This window comes from Vitis vinifera, chromosome 15, assembly GCF_030704535.1.
Source record: "Vitis vinifera cultivar Pinot Noir 40024 chromosome 15, ASM3070453v1".
In the NCBI taxonomy this organism is placed as follows: Eukaryota; Viridiplantae; Streptophyta; class Magnoliopsida; order Vitales; family Vitaceae; genus Vitis; species Vitis vinifera.
In genome coordinates, this window is record NC_081819.1 from 13889403 (window position 1) to 13911405 (window position 22003).

Sequence of the window (22003 nt, forward strand, 5' to 3'; positions counted from 1 at the left end):
CCTTAAAAAAAATAATTTTCATTTCATGTACTAAAATAATATCTACCTCACCTTACCCATAAATGTCTTTATATGTGTATTTGGATTGTCGTGCCTAACTCACATAAGGATGGTATATCATTCAATCAAAAAATGTACTTTATACCTAAAATATTGGTACTTTATGACTAAAACAATGTTACTTTAATACTAAAGTATATGCGAGGGTAATATATGTTACTTCCAAAATTAGGTAATTAATAGGTAATCATTATGATAAAAAGTCAAAATAAATAACATCAACTAGTGAATCTAATTATTATCATACAAGAGTTGAATATATATATGCATTATCACACTAAATATTACAAGTAATTAACATAATTATAATGCCTAATAAATGTCACATACATTGTAATTTACTCTAATCCCATGAGTTTTCAAAAGCACCAAATAAAATACAAATTAAAAGAAAAAAAAATTAAATAGAAGAAGGGGACACAATATTTACAAGGTTTTGGAAGGATGCCTTAGCAATGATTAATCCATGTTCAGTAAGGTGGCATTACACTTATGGGTCACTCGTGGAGCCAAGTTGCCGCCCCATGAGACCTTTGTGATGCATACTCCGAGTTAAAGAGCTAACAGGAAGCCACTTACCCTTCAAGAAAAGCACATAAATTTGAAATTTTTGTTGGTTCTTTCCCTTCCCTAACTTAATGTGCATTATTCTCAAATGTAATGAAAGACACATGTAAAAGTAGGAAAAGTTACCTCAAAAGGTAGATCATCACACTTAACTTCACAAACACAACCAAAAAAAAAAGGAAAATCAAGTTAGATATGTATAGAATATAAAGAAAATAAAGGGATATACCAATCTGATAGCAAAAAATAAGACTGTCAAAGGAGTATCATTTGGAAAACATGCCACTCATCAAAATAAAATTTCAAGTTTATCCAAATAAAGTGTATAAAAAAAATGGAACTCAAGCAAAGCCTCAATCAACATCTAGTGTGGAGACTATTAAGTCTACATCCATTGAGGCTATAGCCTCCCCTTCAATAATTGAAAGCGGAGCATCATCAATAGTAATGACTACATCAATTATGGTAATTTCAAGTTTTGAGCTCAAATATTGCAGTAAACTTGGGAAGTTAAATACTTGAATAAAGCTTAGGGGTAGTAGTGCTAGAAAATTTTGAGAATGAATTTAAGTAGGAAAAGGTAGTATGTTAGCAAACTAGAGGCATGCATTGTTTCTGAAATCTTTCACAATGTAAATTGATTTTGGAAGTTCACTTCTATTTCGGTTTACAAGTAAAATTCATAACCTCACTACAACAAATTTTACATTTTGCTACCATATTTTTAGGCACAAATAAATTTTTATGAAAAAAAAAAAATTACAACAAATTTTATTTTTATGGTAAAAAGGAATTTTTTTTTTTTAGAGATTAAATTTGTACTCATGAAAAAACACTATATTTAACCAATTCGAGTCCCCTCAAGGTCATTAGAGGTTTACCTAGTTGTTAATTTTAAGGCCCCGTGGGATTAGTCGAGGTGCGCATAAGCTGGCCCTGCCATCCACGGTTAAAGTCACATTTGTGGCTGAAAAATAACCATGGGTGTAGTTACCCCCAAAGCATTAGCTTCTTCTAATGCAATTTCAGGATATAAGGCCACGTATAAATCTCTTCTTCCCCTTCTTCTTCTTCTTCTTCTTTTATTCTTTTTTTGAGAAATACAAAGATTTCTGTTACGTTTTGTTCTCACATGCATGTTCCCCATGATTATATAAACTTTCAATTTTTATTTTTATCTGGGGATTGGGAAGTAAAAAATATGAATTAGTCCCGGTTACGGTAGCTGTTTATGAATGTTTTGAGACCCCTTTGAGTATGCAAGTGATGTGGTATATTCCAAGCTTGGCTGGGCAACTTCTTATCTTTTTCACACACCTATAACTTGTGGTTGTTGTATCTTCATGGTGGTTTGTGTTCAAGTTTCTCATCATAGTGCTCGTCTCTATTTTCAGTGGCTTTGATGAAAATTGGGTAATTGCCAACAGGAAAGATGCAAAATTAAGAACAAAATACTTAGTTAAGGGTTAGATTTGTTAGTCTTGATATTGTTTTTCTTATTTTTGATATGTAGAGATGTTAAACAAATGACACAAAGATCAAATTGTTTAGGATTAAAATAAGATATATTTAGAATTTTAATTTGTTCTTCTAAAAATAAAGGGGCGAATTATGGTGATATTAAAAAAGTTTGACATTAAACACCAGAAGCATCCATCATCATTTGCAGATTTTCAGGACATTATTCATTCTTTCTTGTAGCATTATTCTGTCCAATTTTTTTTGCATATATAGGCAATACTCAAATGTTTTGGCCTTCTTCCTTTCCATCAATCCTCAGGGCTTCAAGGTATGATTTTCCACCAAGTTCCCGTGAAAATAATTTCTTGACATAATCTGCAACCCCCACTCTTCTAAACAATGCTGGAAACTCTGGAGTGATGAGGCTGGGCACTGGACCTATTTCTGCATCCATTTGTGGGTTGTAAAATGTAGCAATAGACAGCCTCTCCTTAACTGAGTTGACGACTGCCCGATGCTCGATGCTTTTATAAATCCCATTGCTGAAAATCTGCAAAATCAGGGAGGAAAACAGACAACATGAATCATTGAAATACAATGCTCTATTGATTTGAACATAAAATGACAGGTTCTTCAGTTACCTCCAGAATGTCTCCAATGTTGACAATAAAAGCATTAGGAAGGGGTGTGATGGGAATCCACATCCCATCTTTCCTTATCTGCAGGCCTTCCACTTCATTGACTTGAAGGAGGATAGTGAGGCCAACTGAGTCCGAATGAGGGGTTAGGCCAATGACTTGCTCAGGTTTTGGACATGGAGGATAGTAGTTCATCCTCATTGCCTGTAACCCTTGTTCAAACAATTTTCTCATCTCATTAACTTCTATTTTTAGAGCTTTTTCCATGAAGCTAAGCATTGTCAGGGCAAGATTTCTCATTTCAACCACGTAAACTTCCAAGGTATCTCTGCATGAAAGCAAGATAGTTGGCACTTCATTTAGTAAACAGAAGCTCCATATGCCTTTTGTCCTTGGTTAATCCCTTCTTTTTCCATAGAAGGCCAAACAAAACAAACAAAAAAAATTTGAAGGGTACTTAAAATTAATTGTTATATGTAATTATTAGATAGACACATTTTAATCTTTGATGCATCTGATATATGTTAATTTTACAAGTTTGCACATAATTCTTCAAAAGTATTTATACAATTTTTCTTCACTTGATATTTTACCCCAACAAGTACATGCAAAGAGAGATAGAGAGAGAGAGAGAGAGAGAACCTGAATGGAAGAGGGAGTTTGGGAAATAAGTGGGGCTTCCTGAAGTGAGTTGGAAGAGTAGACATGAAAAAGATGTCTCCCCAGTCAAGTTTCTGCTCCTCAGAAACAACGAAGGCCTGTCCAAATCCCTCCACCTCTCCGGGTTTTTGCCAAAACTTCTTTTTCTCCTCCAATGGAAGATTGAAGAATTCTTGTGTCTCTGCCTTTACTTTTTCAACCAATGAAGAGCTCACTCCATGATTTATCAACTGTAATCAATTGATATACTTACTTTGGTGGCAAAAAATTGTATGAATGTGTTTAAGGAAATTAAAAACTTCTTGTTTCAAATTTCATTTCTATCCAAAATTACTTTGATTACTTGCAATGTGCTTTGACCAAATTTTATCTACTATAATGTGTTCTTAGAATTTAGATCATTTAGTGGTAAATAAACCAAAAAAAAAAAAAAAAGGACAGTACGTCCATACAGCCTTGTTTCTCTGATCTTTATAAGAAATTGGCCTTTTAATTTTAATGTAAAGGTAAAACTTGTGGAAAGTTTCTCAAGTTTGTTTTTCACATTCAATTTCTAATTCCTTAACATCTTCCTATCAAAAAAATTTCTATCTGTGTAAAGGAAATTTCATGGGGACATTTTTCTTTTTCTTCCTTTTGATGAAAGTATGTTTCTTCTGTAAGGAATTGGTTCCTACAATGAATATTCTTATATTATTAGAAACAATAATAAAGATACAGATTTTGGTAGAGAGTCAGGGTCCTCAGATGAAATTGGGAATCTTTATGCAAAGATGAAACTTGCTTGCCATCTTCTCCAATGGCTCACATGGTATTTGTCAAACCACATGGATGGCAATGTCTTGTTTTCTGATTTTTCTTTTCACTTTCTTATTTTCTTCTTCCTAACTACCTATGCAACATAGGTACATTTTGTATAGAAACTTGACATATAAAATATAGGTGAAGATCTCCAATTGAAGTATATTTGAAGTTTGGAGAAAGTGCTAAAGAACTAAAGGACTACTTGCCTCTCCTAGCCTTAAAACCTGATACTTAGCTATTTTTGGACAATTCTTCCCTACTTCTTCTAGACCCTTAACCTTTCATCTCATTATATATCCATTCAAAAGTCCTAACCATTATCTTTGACCCCATGTTTGAAATCATCAACATTGGAAGTCCTCACCATTCAAATGTAAGGATCAATGATGACCCTCAATAGTGACTATGGTAATTTCTTTATCTATCTGTTTTTTTTTTTCCATACTATGTCTTCTTTCATGGAAAAGCGAGGATTAAGGTTGAGTCAAGAGTTAGGATTTGTGTCCAACCGACCAATCTTGGTGGATATAATAATGGTGGCTAACGTACCCTTACCACCTAAAGTCTTCTAGTATCATAAACAAGGAGATAGTTTGTCATACTTTGCCTTTTCTTGCTATGTCAAATTTTTTGGATTGTGAAGGTTGCTGCGCTTCACTCAGGATGCAGACCGGGGGGGTGTTGAACTGGCCAATCAGCTCATGGGGGTTGAGATCCCTGATGAGCTCATGGGATCAAGTTATTTGATGAGTTCATGGGGGTTAAAGGGGTACTGCCCATTAGAGAATTTTTTTTTTTATGTGATGATGGGTGAGTTTGCCCTTACTATATATTTAAATTTTTATGTTTAAGGTTTTGTTTTTTCAGAGAGTGCAATGGTAATTAAGAGGTTTTTTTTTAAAGTTTCACCATTGTAAAGATGAAAATATTAGTAATTACGGATATATCAGTATTTCGATTTTACTGATATATCGAAAATATTAAAAAAATATCAATGGATATTTTTTCACAAATGTTGGTGGAACAAAAATTATTTAAAATTCATAGGAATGTTTGATCTAAAAATAATAATAAAATAAGTAAAAATACACATTTTAAAGTTATTTTATAAGTGTAATTGACATAGAGATATATGGTAGATTCGATATTTGAATTTTAAGAATAATAAATATGAATTTAGGAAGTGTATAAAATTATAATTAAATTAAAAAATATTTGATTTTATTAAATAAAAATAATTTAACATAAATATAATACATATGACATTGTAATAATCTTTTATATCAAAATGAAGATCAATATGGTTTTAGACAAAGGAAATCCATCTTATTTAAGACAATATTTATTTTAAAATTTTTAAAATACTTTTATTAAAACATGTTTTATTACATTTTAAATAAAAAATTAAATTAATTTATATAAAATATTTTATTTAAGATTTAATTTCTAAAATTTTATTAAAAATATGTGGTAACAACTTTTTTCATTAACATTAATTTATTTAAATAATTAAAATTATTAGAAATTTATTTTATCAAATTATTTTTAATTTATAAAATATCACCGATAAAAATCAAAATTTTGATTTAAAAATGGATAATTAATAATTATTTATACGGAGAGAGGAAAATTGTTCTCATGATTTGTTTCCTTTTTTTTTTAATCTCTACTTAATCTAAAAATCAAAAGGGCGACCCACTTCTCTCACTGGGGCCTCGGGCATCAAGAAGCCCTTTTCTGAAGTTGCCCTCCAAGAGAATCCCTAAAAAGGTCCTATTTTCCTCTGCCCCTCTCAATCCTCGCAGGTACTAATCTAATCATGTTATTATTTTTTTTTTTTTTTTGCAACCCCCGTTTGATTCCCAAGAAAATCCATCCCCCATTCGATTTCCGAGAAAATTCATCCTCGTTTGATTTCCGAGAAAATCCATGCAAAACTCCCAAGGAAAACCAAAAAAATTGCTTTTTTTTTGCTCCTTGTGTTTTCTGGATCTGTTCTAGGGGTCTCTTTCCTTTTGTGCCGTTGGATTTAAATTTCACGAACCCTAAATCCACGATTTTTGAGCCAGGCTGAAAAACACAACCTTTGCCTGCAAATCATGATCAGATTACCAAATAACATCTTATGTTTGTTTAAAAAAAAAAAAATGGACAGATTTTGTATCCTGTGCGCGGGCTGGACTGGTAGGAAATATCGGGAAATTTCCCGAAAAATCGGCAAAATTACCGATAAATACCGAAATATCGGCGATATTTTTCGAAAAATTACCGAAATTTCCGTCGACCGATAGCTGAAATTTTTGGACATCTCAATCCTTGCATCATTGTAACTCTTAGTGCACTCCATGGACGTAGAGATCGCATTGATCATCTAATGTTAAAAATCTTGTCTTTTTCTTAATTTTCTACTCGTGTAACAAAATTTATGTGTGTTTTGTGTACTTTAGAATTGCTTTTCTCCTAAGGGGTTTTAGGCCCTTGACTGAAATGGTAGGTTTTGTAGTGTAAACTTAGCGAGGATGAGAAAGATGAGTGTGTCTCTACACATCTTATTAAATGATGTGTGTGTGAGTTGTAGTTCCTACTATTACAAATGAGATTAAGGAAGTGAATATGGATAGCGGTTACAAATCAACACCCACCAAAAATATGCATGGACAATGTCAATGAGTTTTTCCTTTCATGCCTACAAGATGGAGCTTCTATCCCCATGTCAATCATGGAATGATGATCTAGAAATTGAAAGCACAATAGTGGTTTTATGAGGGAATTTGGGAGCTAATTGAAGGTGTGGACATGAGAAACCCATAGCAACTTCTTGGACACTTGATCATGAACAAAGTAGAAATATATGGCAATATGCTTCATGCAAGAATAAAACACTAGATTAGCACAAACATATGCGACCCCTACATTGTCAAAATAAATCATTTGATAGAGAATGAGCATTAAGTTCACTGAGTAGGTTCTACACCTAATCGACTTCAGCTGCAATGGAGACGACAACTCGATATTCTACTTTGGTCAAGAATTGAGCCATATTTTTTTGTTTCTTAGAACTCAAACTGATCAGATTGGAAACAAGAGATATAACATAGGCTAATGTGGAATTGTGATCATCAAAATTTCCCGCCTAATTGCATTTGCAAAGGCATGGAAAGTGAGTGGTGAGTGCTTGCAAAGAAGGAAGTCAAGAATTTTTTTCCTTTATACTGAAGAACCCTTTTAACTACTAACCAATGATCAGTGGATGGGCAATGTATGAACTAAGAGAGCTTGTTTATGGGAAAAGAAATATTTGGTCAAGTGATTGAGAGGAATTGTATGGATCCAATGACCTAATGGTATTTGGGGGGATCAATCAGCAATGCTCCATCATGCGATGTAAAGAATGCAGTAGAAGAGAGCAAAGTTAAAACCTCATTTGCACCAAGCATATTATTTTTCTCAAGTCACGTATGTAAATGTCTAAGGGAGAAAAAGGCCAAATGATGTCAAAATAGCTTTAATTCCAAGGTACTATGCTAAAGGTCTTTGAGTAAAAAAAGATGATGTAACAATAGATTTATTATTTTATAATATGATTCAAGTTCCTCAATTTCTCTATCCTATTCATGCATTATGCTCTTTGTGTATTCAAGCATGAAATCTCTTACATTGTACATGACTTTGGTGCATTATGAGTTGCATAGAGATCCAAGTCATATGTTCCATGAAAGTAAACAATTTATTTATAATTGGTTCATGGACTTAGCCAATCCATTTGAAATTATAGTGCATTACCTCCTAATTGGAGAAATGACTTGTCTTGGTCATCGAAATGGGTCTCTTATGATGAATGCACTAGTGTATATGGTTACACATTAAACAAAACCTATAATAAATTGGTTCATTCATTGAAAACTTTAAAAGGTTCCTTCCTTACTTCCTTGAAAGGTGTAGGAAACTTCTTAGCAGTATTTCTCTACCTTTGTGAAAGTTCTTTTTCTCGACCTTAAAGAAATTAGAAGAAAACTTCCTATAGCAAGCTTCTTCTTAGTTAGGATCCACATCGCAACCTTCTAAGGCATTAGACCCAAGAAAGAATTTATTGTTTTGTTGGTTAAGAATCTTTTACCTACCTAATTGGAATTCTCCCAATGATAAGAACTTGAGGAAGCCTAGTGTAGCAAAAAGGATGATAAAAAGGAAGGAAATCCAATGTGCACCAATTTGAATGATGGTAACAACCCTTTTATAGCTATATATGATGAGAAAGATGAACAAACTAGTTACCCTAAATATCTAAAACACAAAGGCATAGTTAGAATCCAATGAAGAGAGAACAAATCACATTGAAAATTTACAAAGCAAAAGGAGGTAATGAGGTGATGACCACTTCTATCACCTTTCACCTATGATTCACAAAGGAATGCATCATCATTTGCCAACCCTTCTAGGTGGCAAGAGACTAAGAGGTGGCTACATTGCTCCTAGTTCTTGATGGAGTCCAAGATCTCATAAATGAGACTCTTTAGAGTACTACGAAAATTCATCTTGACTTAGGAAAAGGAACCCAAGCTCCCTCATCCGATATTGGGATGTTTCGATCATGTTTAACAAAACTAACCCCATGAGAACCCTCATGGAGTCAGGATGGAATTTATAGGGAGAGATCCCCATATGGGATTTTTTTTTTTTAAATGTTACAATAAAGGTGTTAGTGACATCCTAAGGCTCCCTTAAATGTTTTTCTACATCCCAAAAATGGGAAAATATGGGGAAAGAATATGGATCAAAATGGGTGTGACACATAGTAGCAAAAGCAGGCAACCCAAGCAAGAAAAAAGGAGGCTGCTCTCAAGCTGGGATCAAGAAGTCCATATTAGCTCTAACCAAAAGAAAAGACCAGAAAGAAAACACAGTTAATCATGACGGCTGCTTCGAGTGCATGACCAAATCAATTGAGGTCAACATTTTTAACATCCAACGTAAGGATCATCCACCTATAAATGGCATTAATTAACTTAATAGCCCCTTGTTGTCCATTGTTTATTGCCCGATAGCATCCACCCATCTCAAATTTTTCACCAACCTCTTCATTGGTGTTTTCCATTGTTTTTATTACCTGATAGCATCTGCCCTTCTCAGTTTTTTCACCAACCTGTTCATCACAGTATCCCTGACCCCCCATCAATTGAAGACCCACAGATTGCTTTGTCTTTTTCATTCCAGGAAATCCCCAGTTTGATTACATGAAGACTAAGGTACAAAAAGATAGGGATTAACAAAGGAGATACGATTATTGAATTAAATCTTTTGTATATGATGCTTTGAAAAAAAAAAAAAAAAGGTCCAAAAAATATCAGGAATGTCAAATTGTGCCCATGATCAGTAACAAATTTGATAATATTACTAAAGAAATTTAAATACTAAATTTCACAAAAAATATAAATAAACAAATACTAAAGAGGGAGGGAAAAGAATTAAAGACATGTACCTGAAAGAAGCCCCATTCTTGGCAGGCACGGTGGAGCTTCTCCAGTTCTGAATGGGTGAAATCTGCTGACAGTAAACGGTGGAGATCGATGATGGGGACATGGGGCATAGAATCAGTAGCGTTGGATAAGACTGGAGAGTCTTGTTCAGGACGCACGTATCGATGTGGGACTGCTGTTAGAGGCTCCTTCACCAGCTCCTGAACACAAGGCACCAGCAGAGAGCTTCCAAGGCTTGACAGTCCTGACTCCATAGCTGTCGGCAAGAGATAATGATATTGTCTATCCCTGAAACAAAGGATCTGTTATAGTCTTACAGACTGAGACGAAGCCAAATATGATGATGTTTTTCAAATTTCAAAAATGAAAAGTAGTCAACATATCATTTTCATTTTTTTCAGCCATCTTTAATTATTATGATGCATCCAAAGTCGCTGCCAAGCCAGGCTACCCACTACGCTTAAGATATATTTTTGTGGAATCAGACAAAAAGGTGTGGGCTTTGCTACATATAAAAAAATAAAATGAGTGTCGGCTTAAGATATAATTTCTCTTTACCTCAGTTGTCCACGTGGCAAAGCATTTTTTTTACCAATATTTTGAAAAAAAAAAAAACCTCCATAAGTGAGGAGGATTGTTTTCTTGGACTTTTAGAGCCACTTGGTAGGAACTTAAGCCACCACATCACAGTAATCTAGCAAGTTCAACCCCATTAGGAAATAGATGGATTTTTGTAGCTGGCCATTTAATTTTAGAAATAATTAATTAAAATGGATGAAATATTTTTTATATTTGTGAATTTTTCCATTTCTATATTTTTATATGAAGAATAATCTCTTTTTTTACATGTCATTAATTATTTTAAGTATTTATTGTATATTTTTAAAAAAAAAATTATTTTTACAAGAAAATAATAAAGATATTTTTGTCAAAATGGGATCAGACAATAACGAAGGGTTAAATTTCTAATATTGGCTTTCTAATCATCCCTTTAATCAAATATCCCTTAATTTTATATGTTATTTCAAAAATTATGTAATTAGTAGATAATCATCATGATAAAAAGTCAAAATAAATTAGGTCTAAAACTAATGATTATCATACAAGAGTGGAATATACATGGAGCATCACACCAACTATTACAAGCAATTGACATAATTATAATCCCATAGGACTTCAAAACACATCAAACAAAATACAACCTCAACTAGCTTATAATATTAAAAGAAAAAATAACAAAAGAAATAAAGATAAAAGAAGGGACACAATATTTAATGAGGTTCGATAACGATGTCTTACCTATATCTTTGATAATGATGATTAATCCACCAACCTTCAAATCAAAATTACAAAATGGGTCAAGGGAGTTTACCTATATCTTTGACAATGATGATTAATCCACCAATCTTCAAATCAAAATTACAAAATCGATCGAGGGAGTTTTCTTTATGCAAAATTGGTTAAAAGCATTAAGTTTTGTGACTAAAATCATAAAGATTTACTAAAGTTAGTCTAATTACTTTGGCTAAAGTCATTCAAACTAACTAACCAAAGGGCTTAGACTTATTTATAGAACCTCAAGCCTTGAAAAAAGCCAATTCAAAATCCTTATGGGAAAGGGACTCTTAACATATAAGAAATTACCAAATCATAATCCTTGTGAGACAAGGATCCTTAAAATATGTCAAACTTTTAGTGGAGCTAAAAACCATCACCTAATTACCTTTTTCATACTTATTCTTGAGTTCTATTCTCAACCTTCTCACCTCCTGTTTTGGAATAATTGAAATGGACAAAATTAACTTAAAAAGGACGTTAGTTTTGAATTCTAAGGGTAAAAGTTGGGCAAGTTAATCTAACTCAACTCAAACTTAACTTGACATTGGAATGGATGTGAGTAAGGTGGTGTTTGTTTTTTGGCTGAATAGAAAAAACCAAAATATTTGGTTTTTTCTATTCAGCTAAAAGTAATTCATTGACATCAACTAACATAATTAAACTAAATTTTTTGATAATAAGTTCACTTTAGTTATATTCGTTAATATCAATAAGGTACTTTTAACTGAATAGAAAAAAGTCAAATATTTTGGTTTTTTCTATTCAGCCAAAAAACAAACATTACCTAAGTATTTTAAATTTTTCAAGTTGGGATTAAGTTATATTTTACTTGAACTGAATCCAAATTGAGCATAAAGAAGAGTTCATTAACCCAAAACTAACTTGAACCTAAGTTAATATCAAATAATTGTAATGACTCACACCCAATTATGTAGACATTGTCCACTTAGGCCTAAAGGGGTCGTTACAGCTTTAAAATACATTTACATAGTTAAAAAGAGTTCATATTTATATAGTTTTAAAAATTTTCTCTCTTATCCGATGTAGAATATCACAATCATCCCCTCATAACAAACACAACGTCCTCGTTGTGTCTTACGAAATTGTAGGGTCAAATAAACAAACACCCCTCAGAGGATCAAACAAACCCCCACACTAGGTTCAGGAATCGACTTTGATATCATTTGTAATAACTAGCAACCAACTTTGTATATTTTATCCACTTTGAGCCTAAAGGGATCCTCATGACTTTAAAACAGGTCTATATGATTAAAAGGGATTCATACTTATATAGCATTAGGAACTTTCTCCATGTCCGTTATGGGGAAATAGTTTCCAAACAGATCCTTTGACCCTATTTGATAATTTATTTTTAGAATGGTTTTTAAAAATTGTTATCTAATACTTCATAAAATAAAAGTTTGTTTGACAACTTGAAATATTGTTAGCTTGTTTTTAATGTTTTTAAATATGTATTTTAAAATAATTTTTATATATAGTACTTTATTTTTAATCATTCTCTATATTTGTATGATTATTTTTTAAAACAGCCATAAAAAAATAAATGAAAATAACAAAAAACAACTTAAAGATATTCTTTAAAAACACTCTATTTTTTGTTTTTAAGATCAAAAAATAGAAAACAGTTTTTTTATTACTAAATTATTTTTCCCGTTTGTTGTGGGGATCATAAAATTATTCATGAAACAATAACAGGGCATTTGGTTCTACCACAGCACCCAAGTGATTGAGCAGTGCTAAATGAAAAAAGGAAAAGGGAAAAACAAACTAAAATCAGGCTAAAATTATTTGTGAAATAAAAAATGTTTCTCCCAAATTACATGTAAAAGATGAAAAAACACATTCACGTAAATACCATTTGAAAAATCATTTATCTAAAAATATTGTTAAATACCATTTGAAAAAATTTTAGTAAATACCTATCAAGTGCTTCCTCCAGAAGTACTTTATAAAAATAATTTTAAAATTTCATCATATACAGAACTCTTTTTATACTAGAAATGATTTTTAACGCGCTCTAGAAGCACTGAAGATGAGGAACCCAAGGCCAACACTTGACAAAGTGGCTTGGAGAATCCAATGAAGCAGGGAACGTTTTTGTCAATTTGAAGAAGAAACAGGGAAAAAAGAACATATCATGAAATTCCATTACATCAAATTTACAAGAAAAAGGCTATATCCCACAAGACCCACCACTACATTTCAGTCCAATCTCATGACTGTATTTTGTATAAAGCTCACATTCACTTCATACACAAGGGTTGCCAACAAGTCAATCTACTTCACTATATTTTTCTCTGTTGCAGAAAATGAAACCATCAGTCTCTTATCAGTAACAAAAAATTGCAGCATTCCAGGACAAAAACACAATCAAGGAACTTTGGCCCTTTGCATGATCATAAACCTTTTCCTGTTGGACCCTTCTACATGTTCACCCAGGCTTGCTAGATGGGCCATCCGCCTTTTCCAGGAGTCAGAAGGCCCTGGTTGATCTGCCTTCTTATCTTTGTCATCTGAATCGTTGTCGAAAGATTCAGGGCTTTTCTCACTTGGGCCGCCTTCATCAGGGAGTTGGATTATTTGCTTCAAAGTCTCTACAACTTCACTCATCTTTGGCCGGTCTTTTGCACTCTTCGACAAACAACTGTCGGCCAACTTGGCAATTTTTCGAGCTGTACTGATAGGATACTGGTTTTCCAGGCGCCAGTCCATTATCATGTGAAATTTCTTACTATTAGCAGGGAAATGTTTCACCCATTCCAAAAGCTTTTGCTCTGCTCTTGGGTGGTTTCTCTCCATCGATCGCCTGCCTGTCAGGATCTCATACAGTACAACACCAAAACTCCACACATCACTCTTAGTTGTCAGGTGGCCTGTCTCAATATAATCTGGAGCAGCATACCCAAAAGTTCCTACCGCCTGATCACCAAAAAAAAAAGGAAAGAAAAAGACAAGTTTTCATTAAACATTCTGACAAAATGGCCCTTCTTTTTTTATGTTCCAAATTATGCCCGACTTCTCCAGTTACAAATGCATCACCCAATTTCACACATTATTAATTTGGCAACTAAACAGTATCTACAGTAATGTGGACGAAGACCTTTCATTTGATAGGGGTGCGTAACATGAGGGTTCTAAAATTTCCCACTTTTAAGTAAATCCTAAAATGTACCATATGCTTGTTTTGTTAGTCTGCCTGAACAATCAGTGTTACTCCTGCTCAACTTCTATTTTGCCTAATCATTCCTAATTAAAAGTGTATTTACTTTAAGTTCTTCCAGGGAAGAGGGCAGCCGGATGAATGATAAGTGAGCTCAGAGAAGACACAGAAGCTAGAGAAAAAAGACAGGATTGGAGGTGGTAGCAGTTAGACCCAACAGTTAGAATCTAGAGGAATGCTGAAGGAATTGAGAGAGATTTACGAGAATAGAGTTATGACTCTCTCCCTTGAACTGTGACTATTTGGGCCTTACAAAGAAGTTAGAGGATGCCATGGAGCTGGGTGCAAGCCCAAACCAATGTGTGGGCCTTGTGTGCAGACCTTATAAGAACAAGGGCTGCAAGCCCACGAGTATGGCAGGTCATATTTACCAACAAGTCAGCCCCCACATTGCATGTACCACACTGAGGCTTACACCTGTTGAAGGGACGGAGGAGGGTTCCCCATTTCCCCCCAATAATGTTGGATTCTTCAAACCCTTCACCCCTCAACACTCCAACAACCCCACTTTCTGAATAATGGCCATTTGGGCTTTATATAATGATTCGGAGGATAGCCACCAGGTGAATCGCAGCCAAATACCAATAGCAGGCCTTGCCATGTGTAGGCTTTGTTAGCAGGACCTCAGAAGCCAGGTCCGGTATGTAACAATATCGACATGTCAGTCTCCTTACATGTAAATTACATTGGAGTCAACACGCATCCAATGAACAGAGTTTCCCTTTCCTATCAATTTAGCCAAACCAAGTGAGCCAAGCCCCTCAACCCATCCCCACATGCTTGGTGGTGGCAAGCTGAGCCAACTTCCAGGCTCACAAGCATCAAAGTATTGTGCCTCAGGCACCTTCAACAGGAATTCCTCAAGGAGAGCTGCCCTTGGCAATCACCAAGGAGATGGACCCATACAATGAGAGAATATGGCATTAGAATAGGACATACAGCATTATGTTCAAGGCCAAGTGACACATAGCCACCAGGTCCATGGATTACAACAAGATGACCCAGTTATCAATTCATATGCACTGTCTTCTATTAACCAGGTCATGCATTCTCAACTTACAAGGACATTTAGGTTGCATGCATGCACAGAATGACATTTAACACTAATCTATTTCAGGAGAAAAAGAAATGTTCTCAAAAATTGATCCCTATAAGGTATGTTTTCTACAAACTACATGCTATGAGTAACAAAATAGTTGTGGCCCACAAGGTGAATGTAAATGATAATGAGGAAGAAGTAAGTGCATTCTATACTCACTGCTGTTGAAACATGAGTAAACCCATCTGCTGGCCCCTCCCTAGCAAGCCCAAAGTCAGAAAGCTTTGGGTTAAAATCCTTGTCCAGTAGCACATTTGATGATTTAAAATCTCGATATATCACCTTCATCATTTACAGAAAAGAAAAGGAGTTTAACAATAACTAACAGTAAACTTCAGCTCTGAATATAATGTAGCAAAATAGGTAAATGAAAGTCAATGAGGAAACAACCACCACCACGGTTCTAGTAATGCTCATCATCAAGATTATTGAAGGACAATTACATCATTCCAATATGAATAAAACTTACTTTCAAAATAAACATGGTTTAATTCACCCCCCAACCCCCCATTAAAAATTTCACATAATTTAAACAATTTTAGTTTTATCTGTTTCAAATCAAAATATCACAATGATCGAAAAGCAATGAATATCATCATTATGATCATAGGCATACATTTTTTTAATATAATACAGATTTTCATTCAATGACATTTTAGCTTCAACAAGTCTCAGATTTTTTACCACAAAAGCCAGCTATAGATTTTTATTTATGTCCAGCAAACAACCTTCGGCAGAGTCATTGTTACAAAGATCATTCTGAGTTCTGAAAAACCTTTCATTCATTTCTTCCATGGTCAAGATCTTCTATTGCGTTTCAGAGAAAGTATTAAAATAAGCAGTAAGGAAACCCAGAAATAGCAGTAGCTTAATGGCTGGTTGGTAAAGTTCAGCTAGGTCTTAAGTTCAGTCCTACCTGGCTGTAACTTCCAAAGTTCTCTTTATTACATTCTCATAAATTCAGTATTATTAAGTAAAACTTCCCAAATTATACTTAGTATGAATACTAAAATAAGAAGTCAAAGCATTTCAATAAATCATATGTTTAGAAGTGAACCTGAACTTCCAATTCTTCATGCAAATAAGCTAATCCTTGAGCTGCTCCAAGTACTGTCTGTAATCTTGTCTGCCAAGGAAGAGCTGGGATAGCTTTATTGAAGAGGTGATCTTCCAAGCTTTTGTTTGGCATGTACTCATATACAAGTAGCCGTTGAATTCCTCTCTCTCCATCTACAGCACAGTATCCTATAAGCTTGACAAGATTTGGGTGCTCCACAATACCGAGAAATTGAACTTCTGCCACCCATTGTTTATGACCCTATATGAGAAACAAGGGATAACAAGAATCTTCATAAATCATCAAGTTTGGCAATCAAGAGGAAGAGTATTGATGAGACAATAACAAGAGTGAAAGCAAGTATATCCATCAACTCAATTAAGCATACAAATAAATGACATAATTCCTGAACCAAGCATGTTCAGTTTGGGAGGTTTTGTGCTCACCAATATCGAGGAAATTGACTGCCTATGCACATCCTATTCATACCATATTAAACATGTACTCAACTATATGGCATACTGATATTGAAATAACAATGACACATGCATCCTCCCAAAGCACTTATAAGCTCCTTTCATAATTTCATCTTCCATTAAACCAAGCAGCCTTTGATCCATAGAGAATACAAGTACCATATAATTCATCAAGATAACAAGACAAAAATTTGAAAGATTCCCAGATTTACTTGCTAGATTACTAGATCTCAACGAGTATCACATTGACGGCAATGTTTTTTATTAACAAAGGGGATTTTCGACATCAGTGTGTTAAAATGATAAAGGGGCCTTGGGAGCCGACAAAAATGAATGCCTATTGTGTTGTGTTCTAAATGTCATTTCAGCATATTAATGCATAGTGTCATATGGAGGCAACACAACAAAATAGTCAATTAAAATCAATAAAAGGCTTTCAGGCACATTATAGTAAATTGAGATCCAACAACACAAGAAACTGATTCAATTTCCATAGAACATCAAAATGCTCCAGTGAATAAATTTATGAATAGAAGAAAAGAAAATTGGGGTACAAGATATTTAGAAGATTGAACACCACAAACGTAAAATTATTCATATTTTCAATCAATGGCAAGGGCAGACAAATTAGATGGTTCTGTTTACCAACTTTTAACAACCAATTAGTATACTGAAGGCAGATGTTGAAATTTCCAAATGAACTAACATTGGGCTTCAATTACAAGCCAATTGGTTGCATATTTAAAACTGCATTCTCAAGTGAATATCTTAAGCTGGGATGGAATTATACAAACTATGAGGAGGAGTTGATTGAGCACTTAAAATATACTACATAAAGCAATGGACATGATTGTGTGGTTTTTTAGGAAGGAAGATAACTGACATGCTCCTCAACAAGAAAAGCTTGGAAAACGAGTAATGTGGCAGAGCTATCTTAGAAAAAAAAAAAGGCATCAAGAGCCATGACAAATTGAATCAATTTTATTCAGTTCATCTTTCTGGAAATCAAGCACCATGAAAGAAAAAGGACAATGTAAGGTTGGCTTCAAAATGCAACAGCTATGGTTGTGTGTGTGCCTCTCATAATGCCAGATAAAGGCGACAGAACCAACTTTCATGCAATATTGTATAAAAAAATTTTAAAAAAAAAATTCCATTAAAAAAATGAAAAGCATTAAAACTAAAACAGATCACAAGAGGAAAAAAATCTAAGGTTTAGGTCACAAAAACTAACCTCCAGGTTGTTCAACATGTAATAATCAAGGTGAATCTTATGCATGAAACAGATTTCTATTAGAAGAAACACTGAAAAGCTCAAACTAATGCCCTCAAGAAATTAAGGAATTTTCTCTCCCTATGTCGACTTTAGCCCATGTTTTTATCATCCACTTTCCAGGATATGTGGGTTTGATCTTCAACACCCTCAGGTCTATTTCCGTCGGCGCATTCTTTAAAGCCCTCTCTGTTTCTGCCAACTCGAGATCCTTCCCTCCCACAAACTTCATTTGGAAATCTAAAGCCCAACTCAAAGTCAAGGCCTTCACATGGCTGTTGGAAAATAGGAAAGTTAATACTAATGACTTACTACACAAGAGGATACCTCACAAAGCCTTTCAACCAGAATGTTGTATCATATGTAAGAGGAGCAGAGAACAAGCAAATCATCAGCAATGATAATGTGTCATAGATTATTCGGACTTGTTAGGATTGACTGAGTTCAGCATACGAGTGTGGTGGAGATGTTGAATATTGCTTATTAGGGTTTTAGAAGTCTTCCTAGGGGGAAGTACCATGGGGTATTGTTATTCCCACATTAATTTGGACTATATCAAGGAAGAGAAATGCAAGTATTTTTTAGGACAAACAGAGCGCTTTAGGGGCAATGTGTGATCTAAACTATTTCTCCTCTTCTCTCTCGATGTTAGTTAGTGCACACCATTTGTAGGCAACCCCCTTTGAGCGTTATATTGCTACAAGGATGTTTCCTCCAATGGGCAGCGTCAAGATGAATTTTGATGGAAGCTCCTTGAGTAACCCAAGACAGTTGGGAATTGAAGGAAAACTTATGAATCATCATGGAACATTAATGAGAGCATTCTCTAAGAATGTTGGAGTGGCACTAGCCATCCAAGCAAAGATATTAGATTATTGGAAATCTTAAAGCTGGCTAAAGCTAATGGTTTATCCAACCTGGAGATTTTGCACTAATCATGTCTTGAGTGAATAAGAAGGAGAGAAACTTGTGAGGTTTTGGTGGATAGCAGTGTCAAATTTTAAATATCACTTGAGTTGGGGTTTTCATGCTACTGGATTCCTTGGGCAACTAACCATATGGCGGATCAGTTAGCAAAAAGAGAGTCAATCCAAACCAGTTGATTTCTTTTGCAGAGGATTTCTCATCCTTCTTTGTATTTAAACAATAATAATAATTATAACAACAACAACAACAACAGAAAATAATGATAAATTTTCTAGTCTAAAGCATACAGAGAATTACTCAATTGATGATATATCTCATGCACTTCACAAAATCATTCTTAACCATACCAAAACGTTTCAATATAATAATTTATAGCTCCAAGGATTTATAATCAAAAACTGTACTGCAATTACTCAATATGTGATATCTCAGGCACTTTATAAACAAATAAATTGTATGAAATTTCTCAAACCCATACCTGAACACCATCTGGGTTCAGCCTTTTAATGGCAACCTCAAAGGAGTCTCCCTTTCCATCAGCAGGCTTGATTGAACCTTTATACACACAACCAAATCCACCTTCCCCAAGCTTTAGCATCCTACTGAAATCATGTGTGGCATGTCTAAGCTCGGAAAAAGAGAAGACTCGCAAGTTTTGAGCCTTCTCTTCATATAATTCTGGTATACTGCGCCGTGAAGTAGTTGAACACGAAGATTTAATGACCAGATCAGACCCCGAGTAGTATGATTTGCTTTGGTTTTTCAACTCCGGCGCTGATCTTTGTACCTTCAATCGGGTCTTATCTTTAAAGTAGTAGAAACACTTCATTCTTCAGAATTCAGTAGTCACTCTCAACGTTCAACTGTGAACTTTGTTGGAGTCCATCAAATTCATCTAGAAAAGAATAGCAACTACATTAATAAATTAACAGCAATCAGCATTTTGCACACAATCACAGAGAGAGATTGAGATTATAAAAAATAAAAAATAATAAAAAAAGGGGAAATTTTGAAAAAGAAATGAAAGAAGTGGGGGAAGCAAGGGAAACCCAGATGAGAAAAAGTTTTAGCAAAATAGAAATGAGCAGAATCTTAGATTGGCAAAACACACAGAAATGGCTACACAAAAACAGAGAGAGAGAGAGAGAGAGAGAGAGAGAGAGAGAGAGAGAGAGAGGCAGAGACAGAGACAGAGAGAGGAAAGAAGTGGGGGAGGCAAGGGAAACCCTATGAGAAGTTATAGAAACAGGAATGAAGAGAATCTTATATTGACAAAACACAGAAAAATGGCAACACAACAAGGAAGGAGTCAAAATTAACCGCAAAATTTTGAGGAAGAAATTGAGTAAACAGAAAAGGGTGTAAAAAAATAGTGAGAACCCAAATGAGAATCAGATTCAGAAATGTTAGAACAAAACCACAAATTGAACCAGAGCCACATGAGAATTCATTAGAAGCACCCAGTACAAAGCATTCTAATCAAAACAAAGATTGAGAATTGAACGTTCTAAGTAAGACCCACACGAGAAAAACAAGAAAAGAACTATTATAATGCGAACCTCGACTAATAAATTCAAGAACAAGTTACTCTAAAAAAAAAAAAATTGCAGCAAAACCCAGATGGGAATTCAACAAAAAAAACCCCAAAACAACACATTCCAAGCAAAACCCAGTTGAGAATTGAGCATTCCGAACAAAACCCAGATGAGAAAAACAAGAAAAACAGAGAGATAAAACGAAGTATCACAGACAAGAGTCATAAAAACGAATCATTAGCCCAGTTAGCATAACATGCTTCACCTGCTATGCTTGTGATTGTCCAGAAATCCCACGAAACTGGGGCTTGAGAAACTCAAACTTATGATTGATTTGTTTTCTGTTTTTTCTTCTTCTTCTTCTTCTTTTGCTTTTTGTCTGAGCTTTCTGAATCTTGTCAGGTCTAGTCGTCTTTGGACTTTGAACACTGTTCGCAGTGCCTCGTTAGGAGAGCTGCAATGGTCCAGGCACTCCTGAGCTGTCCTTTTACAAGCTTTTGACGAGCCGCCATTTATACATGGGGTTACTTAATTAAAAAGATAAACCGATCCTAATATTATAATTTATAAATTTGGAAAATTTCAACGTGAAAATTGACCAACTTTTTATATAACTATCAATATTAAAAAGTCTGCAACCTTTTGTGATTTTCATTGTACGCTTTCAAAGAGAAGAACGAAACACCAGCAACAAAGGAAGCAGGAGTTTGCCTCTAAATTAATTCTTTTTCTGAAAAGAAAAAAAAAAATCTAAATTTAGATGTAGGTAGGTTCTTTTCTTTTCTAACCATGATCACCGACAATAGTTTAGCTTAGGAGGACTTTATGATCAAACCTACTCTCAATTATAATCATTAATTATATTTTTTTTTAAATTTAAAACTAAAAAAATTAAATATACCTTATCTTTTCCTTCAGGTTCAAAACCCGATATTTAAATATCAATATTTTACTTTTAATTACGAATCTTTTATAAAATTATAAAAGAGATTAATTTTTTCTGATACTTTGATTCTACCATTAATATGAAATTAGGTAAAACAAATTTTAAATTAATAACTTTAAAATAAAAATTTTGGCTTTAAACTTGGGTAATAAATGTTTTGATCATTTTCTTTACATTTTAATATTATTTCTTTACTTAAGGAACTATTTATGGGCCTTTTAATAATTTTAAGGGGTAAAGTCTTGCATTTTAATAAGTTTGGAGAGCAAAGTTTTGAGATTCGAATGTGATGAAAAAAAAAAATTTTAAACACATCAAAAAAAGGTTAAGAGGATAAAACGTATTTAACAAAAATAAGAACATGTACAACTGTAAAAGACTAGTTGATGGATACTTTGAAAAGATATTTAAATTAAAAAATAATTATTTTTTAAACTTATTACT

At 34.0% G+C, this 22003-nt stretch overlaps 2 protein-coding genes and 1 long non-coding RNA gene across 4 annotated transcripts; 1 reads left to right on the forward strand and 2 right to left on the reverse strand.

Annotated features, from left to right (window-relative positions):
* Window positions 1-2242: 2242 nt before the first annotated feature.
* LOC100259799 (protein SRG1) lies at window positions 2243-10106 on the reverse strand. Its single transcript, XM_002268252.4, has 4 exons — window positions 9670-10106; window positions 3369-3616; window positions 2730-3054; window positions 2243-2638 (listed from the first exon to the last, which is right to left on the reverse strand). Exons 1-4 carry the CDS (start codon window positions 9919-9921, stop codon window positions 2369-2371), a joined length of 1095 nt encoding a protein of 364 aa, XP_002268288.1. The 5' UTR covers window positions 9922-10106; the 3' UTR covers window positions 2243-2368.
* On the forward strand, window positions 5677-10063 carry LOC104881813 (uncharacterized). Its single transcript, XR_787749.2, has 2 exons — window positions 5677-5995; window positions 9405-10063. It is a non-coding gene; the product is annotated as an uncharacterized LOC104881813 (long non-coding RNA).
* A 3000-nt stretch (window positions 10107-13106) lies between the features above and the next one.
* LOC100254696 (probable serine/threonine-protein kinase PBL19) lies at window positions 13107-21297 on the reverse strand. 2 transcript variants are annotated; one of them, XM_002268294.4, is made up of 5 exons: window positions 20879-21297; window positions 19557-19973; window positions 16403-16663; window positions 15505-15627; window positions 13107-13945 (listed from the first exon to the last, which is right to left on the reverse strand). In XM_002268294.4, exons 2-5 carry the CDS (start codon window positions 19905-19907, stop codon window positions 13397-13399), a joined length of 1284 nt encoding a protein of 427 aa, XP_002268330.1. In that variant the 5' UTR covers window positions 19908-19973; window positions 20879-21297; the 3' UTR covers window positions 13107-13396. The 2 variants fall into 2 exon arrangements, with proteins under 2 accessions (XP_002268330.1, XP_010661424.1); XM_010663122.3 differs by lacking the exon at window positions 20879-21297 and adding an exon at window positions 20264-20495.
* Window positions 21298-22003: the final 706 nt, after the last annotated feature.

What these genes read in the sequence shown, in the direction of transcription:
- LOC100259799 (XM_002268252.4), bottom strand. Translation starts at nt 9,921, where the DNA reads ATGGAGTCAGGACTGTCAAGCCTTGGAAGCTCTCTGCTGGTGCCTTGT. An exon ending in AAGAATGGGGCTTCTTTCAG is followed by an intron (nt 3,617 to 9,669) that starts GTACATGTCTTT and finishes AATTGATTACAG; the next exon opens with TTGATAAATCATGGAGTGAG. An exon ending in ACATTGGAGACATTCTGGAG is followed by an intron (nt 2,639 to 2,729) that starts GTAACTGAAGAA and finishes CTGATTTTGCAG; the next exon opens with ATTTTCAGCAATGGGATTTA.
- LOC100254696 (XM_002268294.4), bottom strand. Translation starts at nt 19,907, where the DNA reads ATGAAGTGTTTCTACTACTTTAAAGATAAGACCCGATTGAAGGTACAA. An exon ending in ATGAAGAATTGGAAGTTCAG is followed by an intron (nt 15,628 to 16,402) that starts GTTCACTTCTAA and finishes TAAATGATGAAG; the next exon opens with GTGATATATCGAGATTTTAA. An exon ending in TTACTCATGTTTCAACAGCA is followed by an intron (nt 13,946 to 15,504) that starts GTGAGTATAGAA and finishes TTTGGTGATCAG; the next exon opens with GCGGTAGGAACTTTTGGGTA.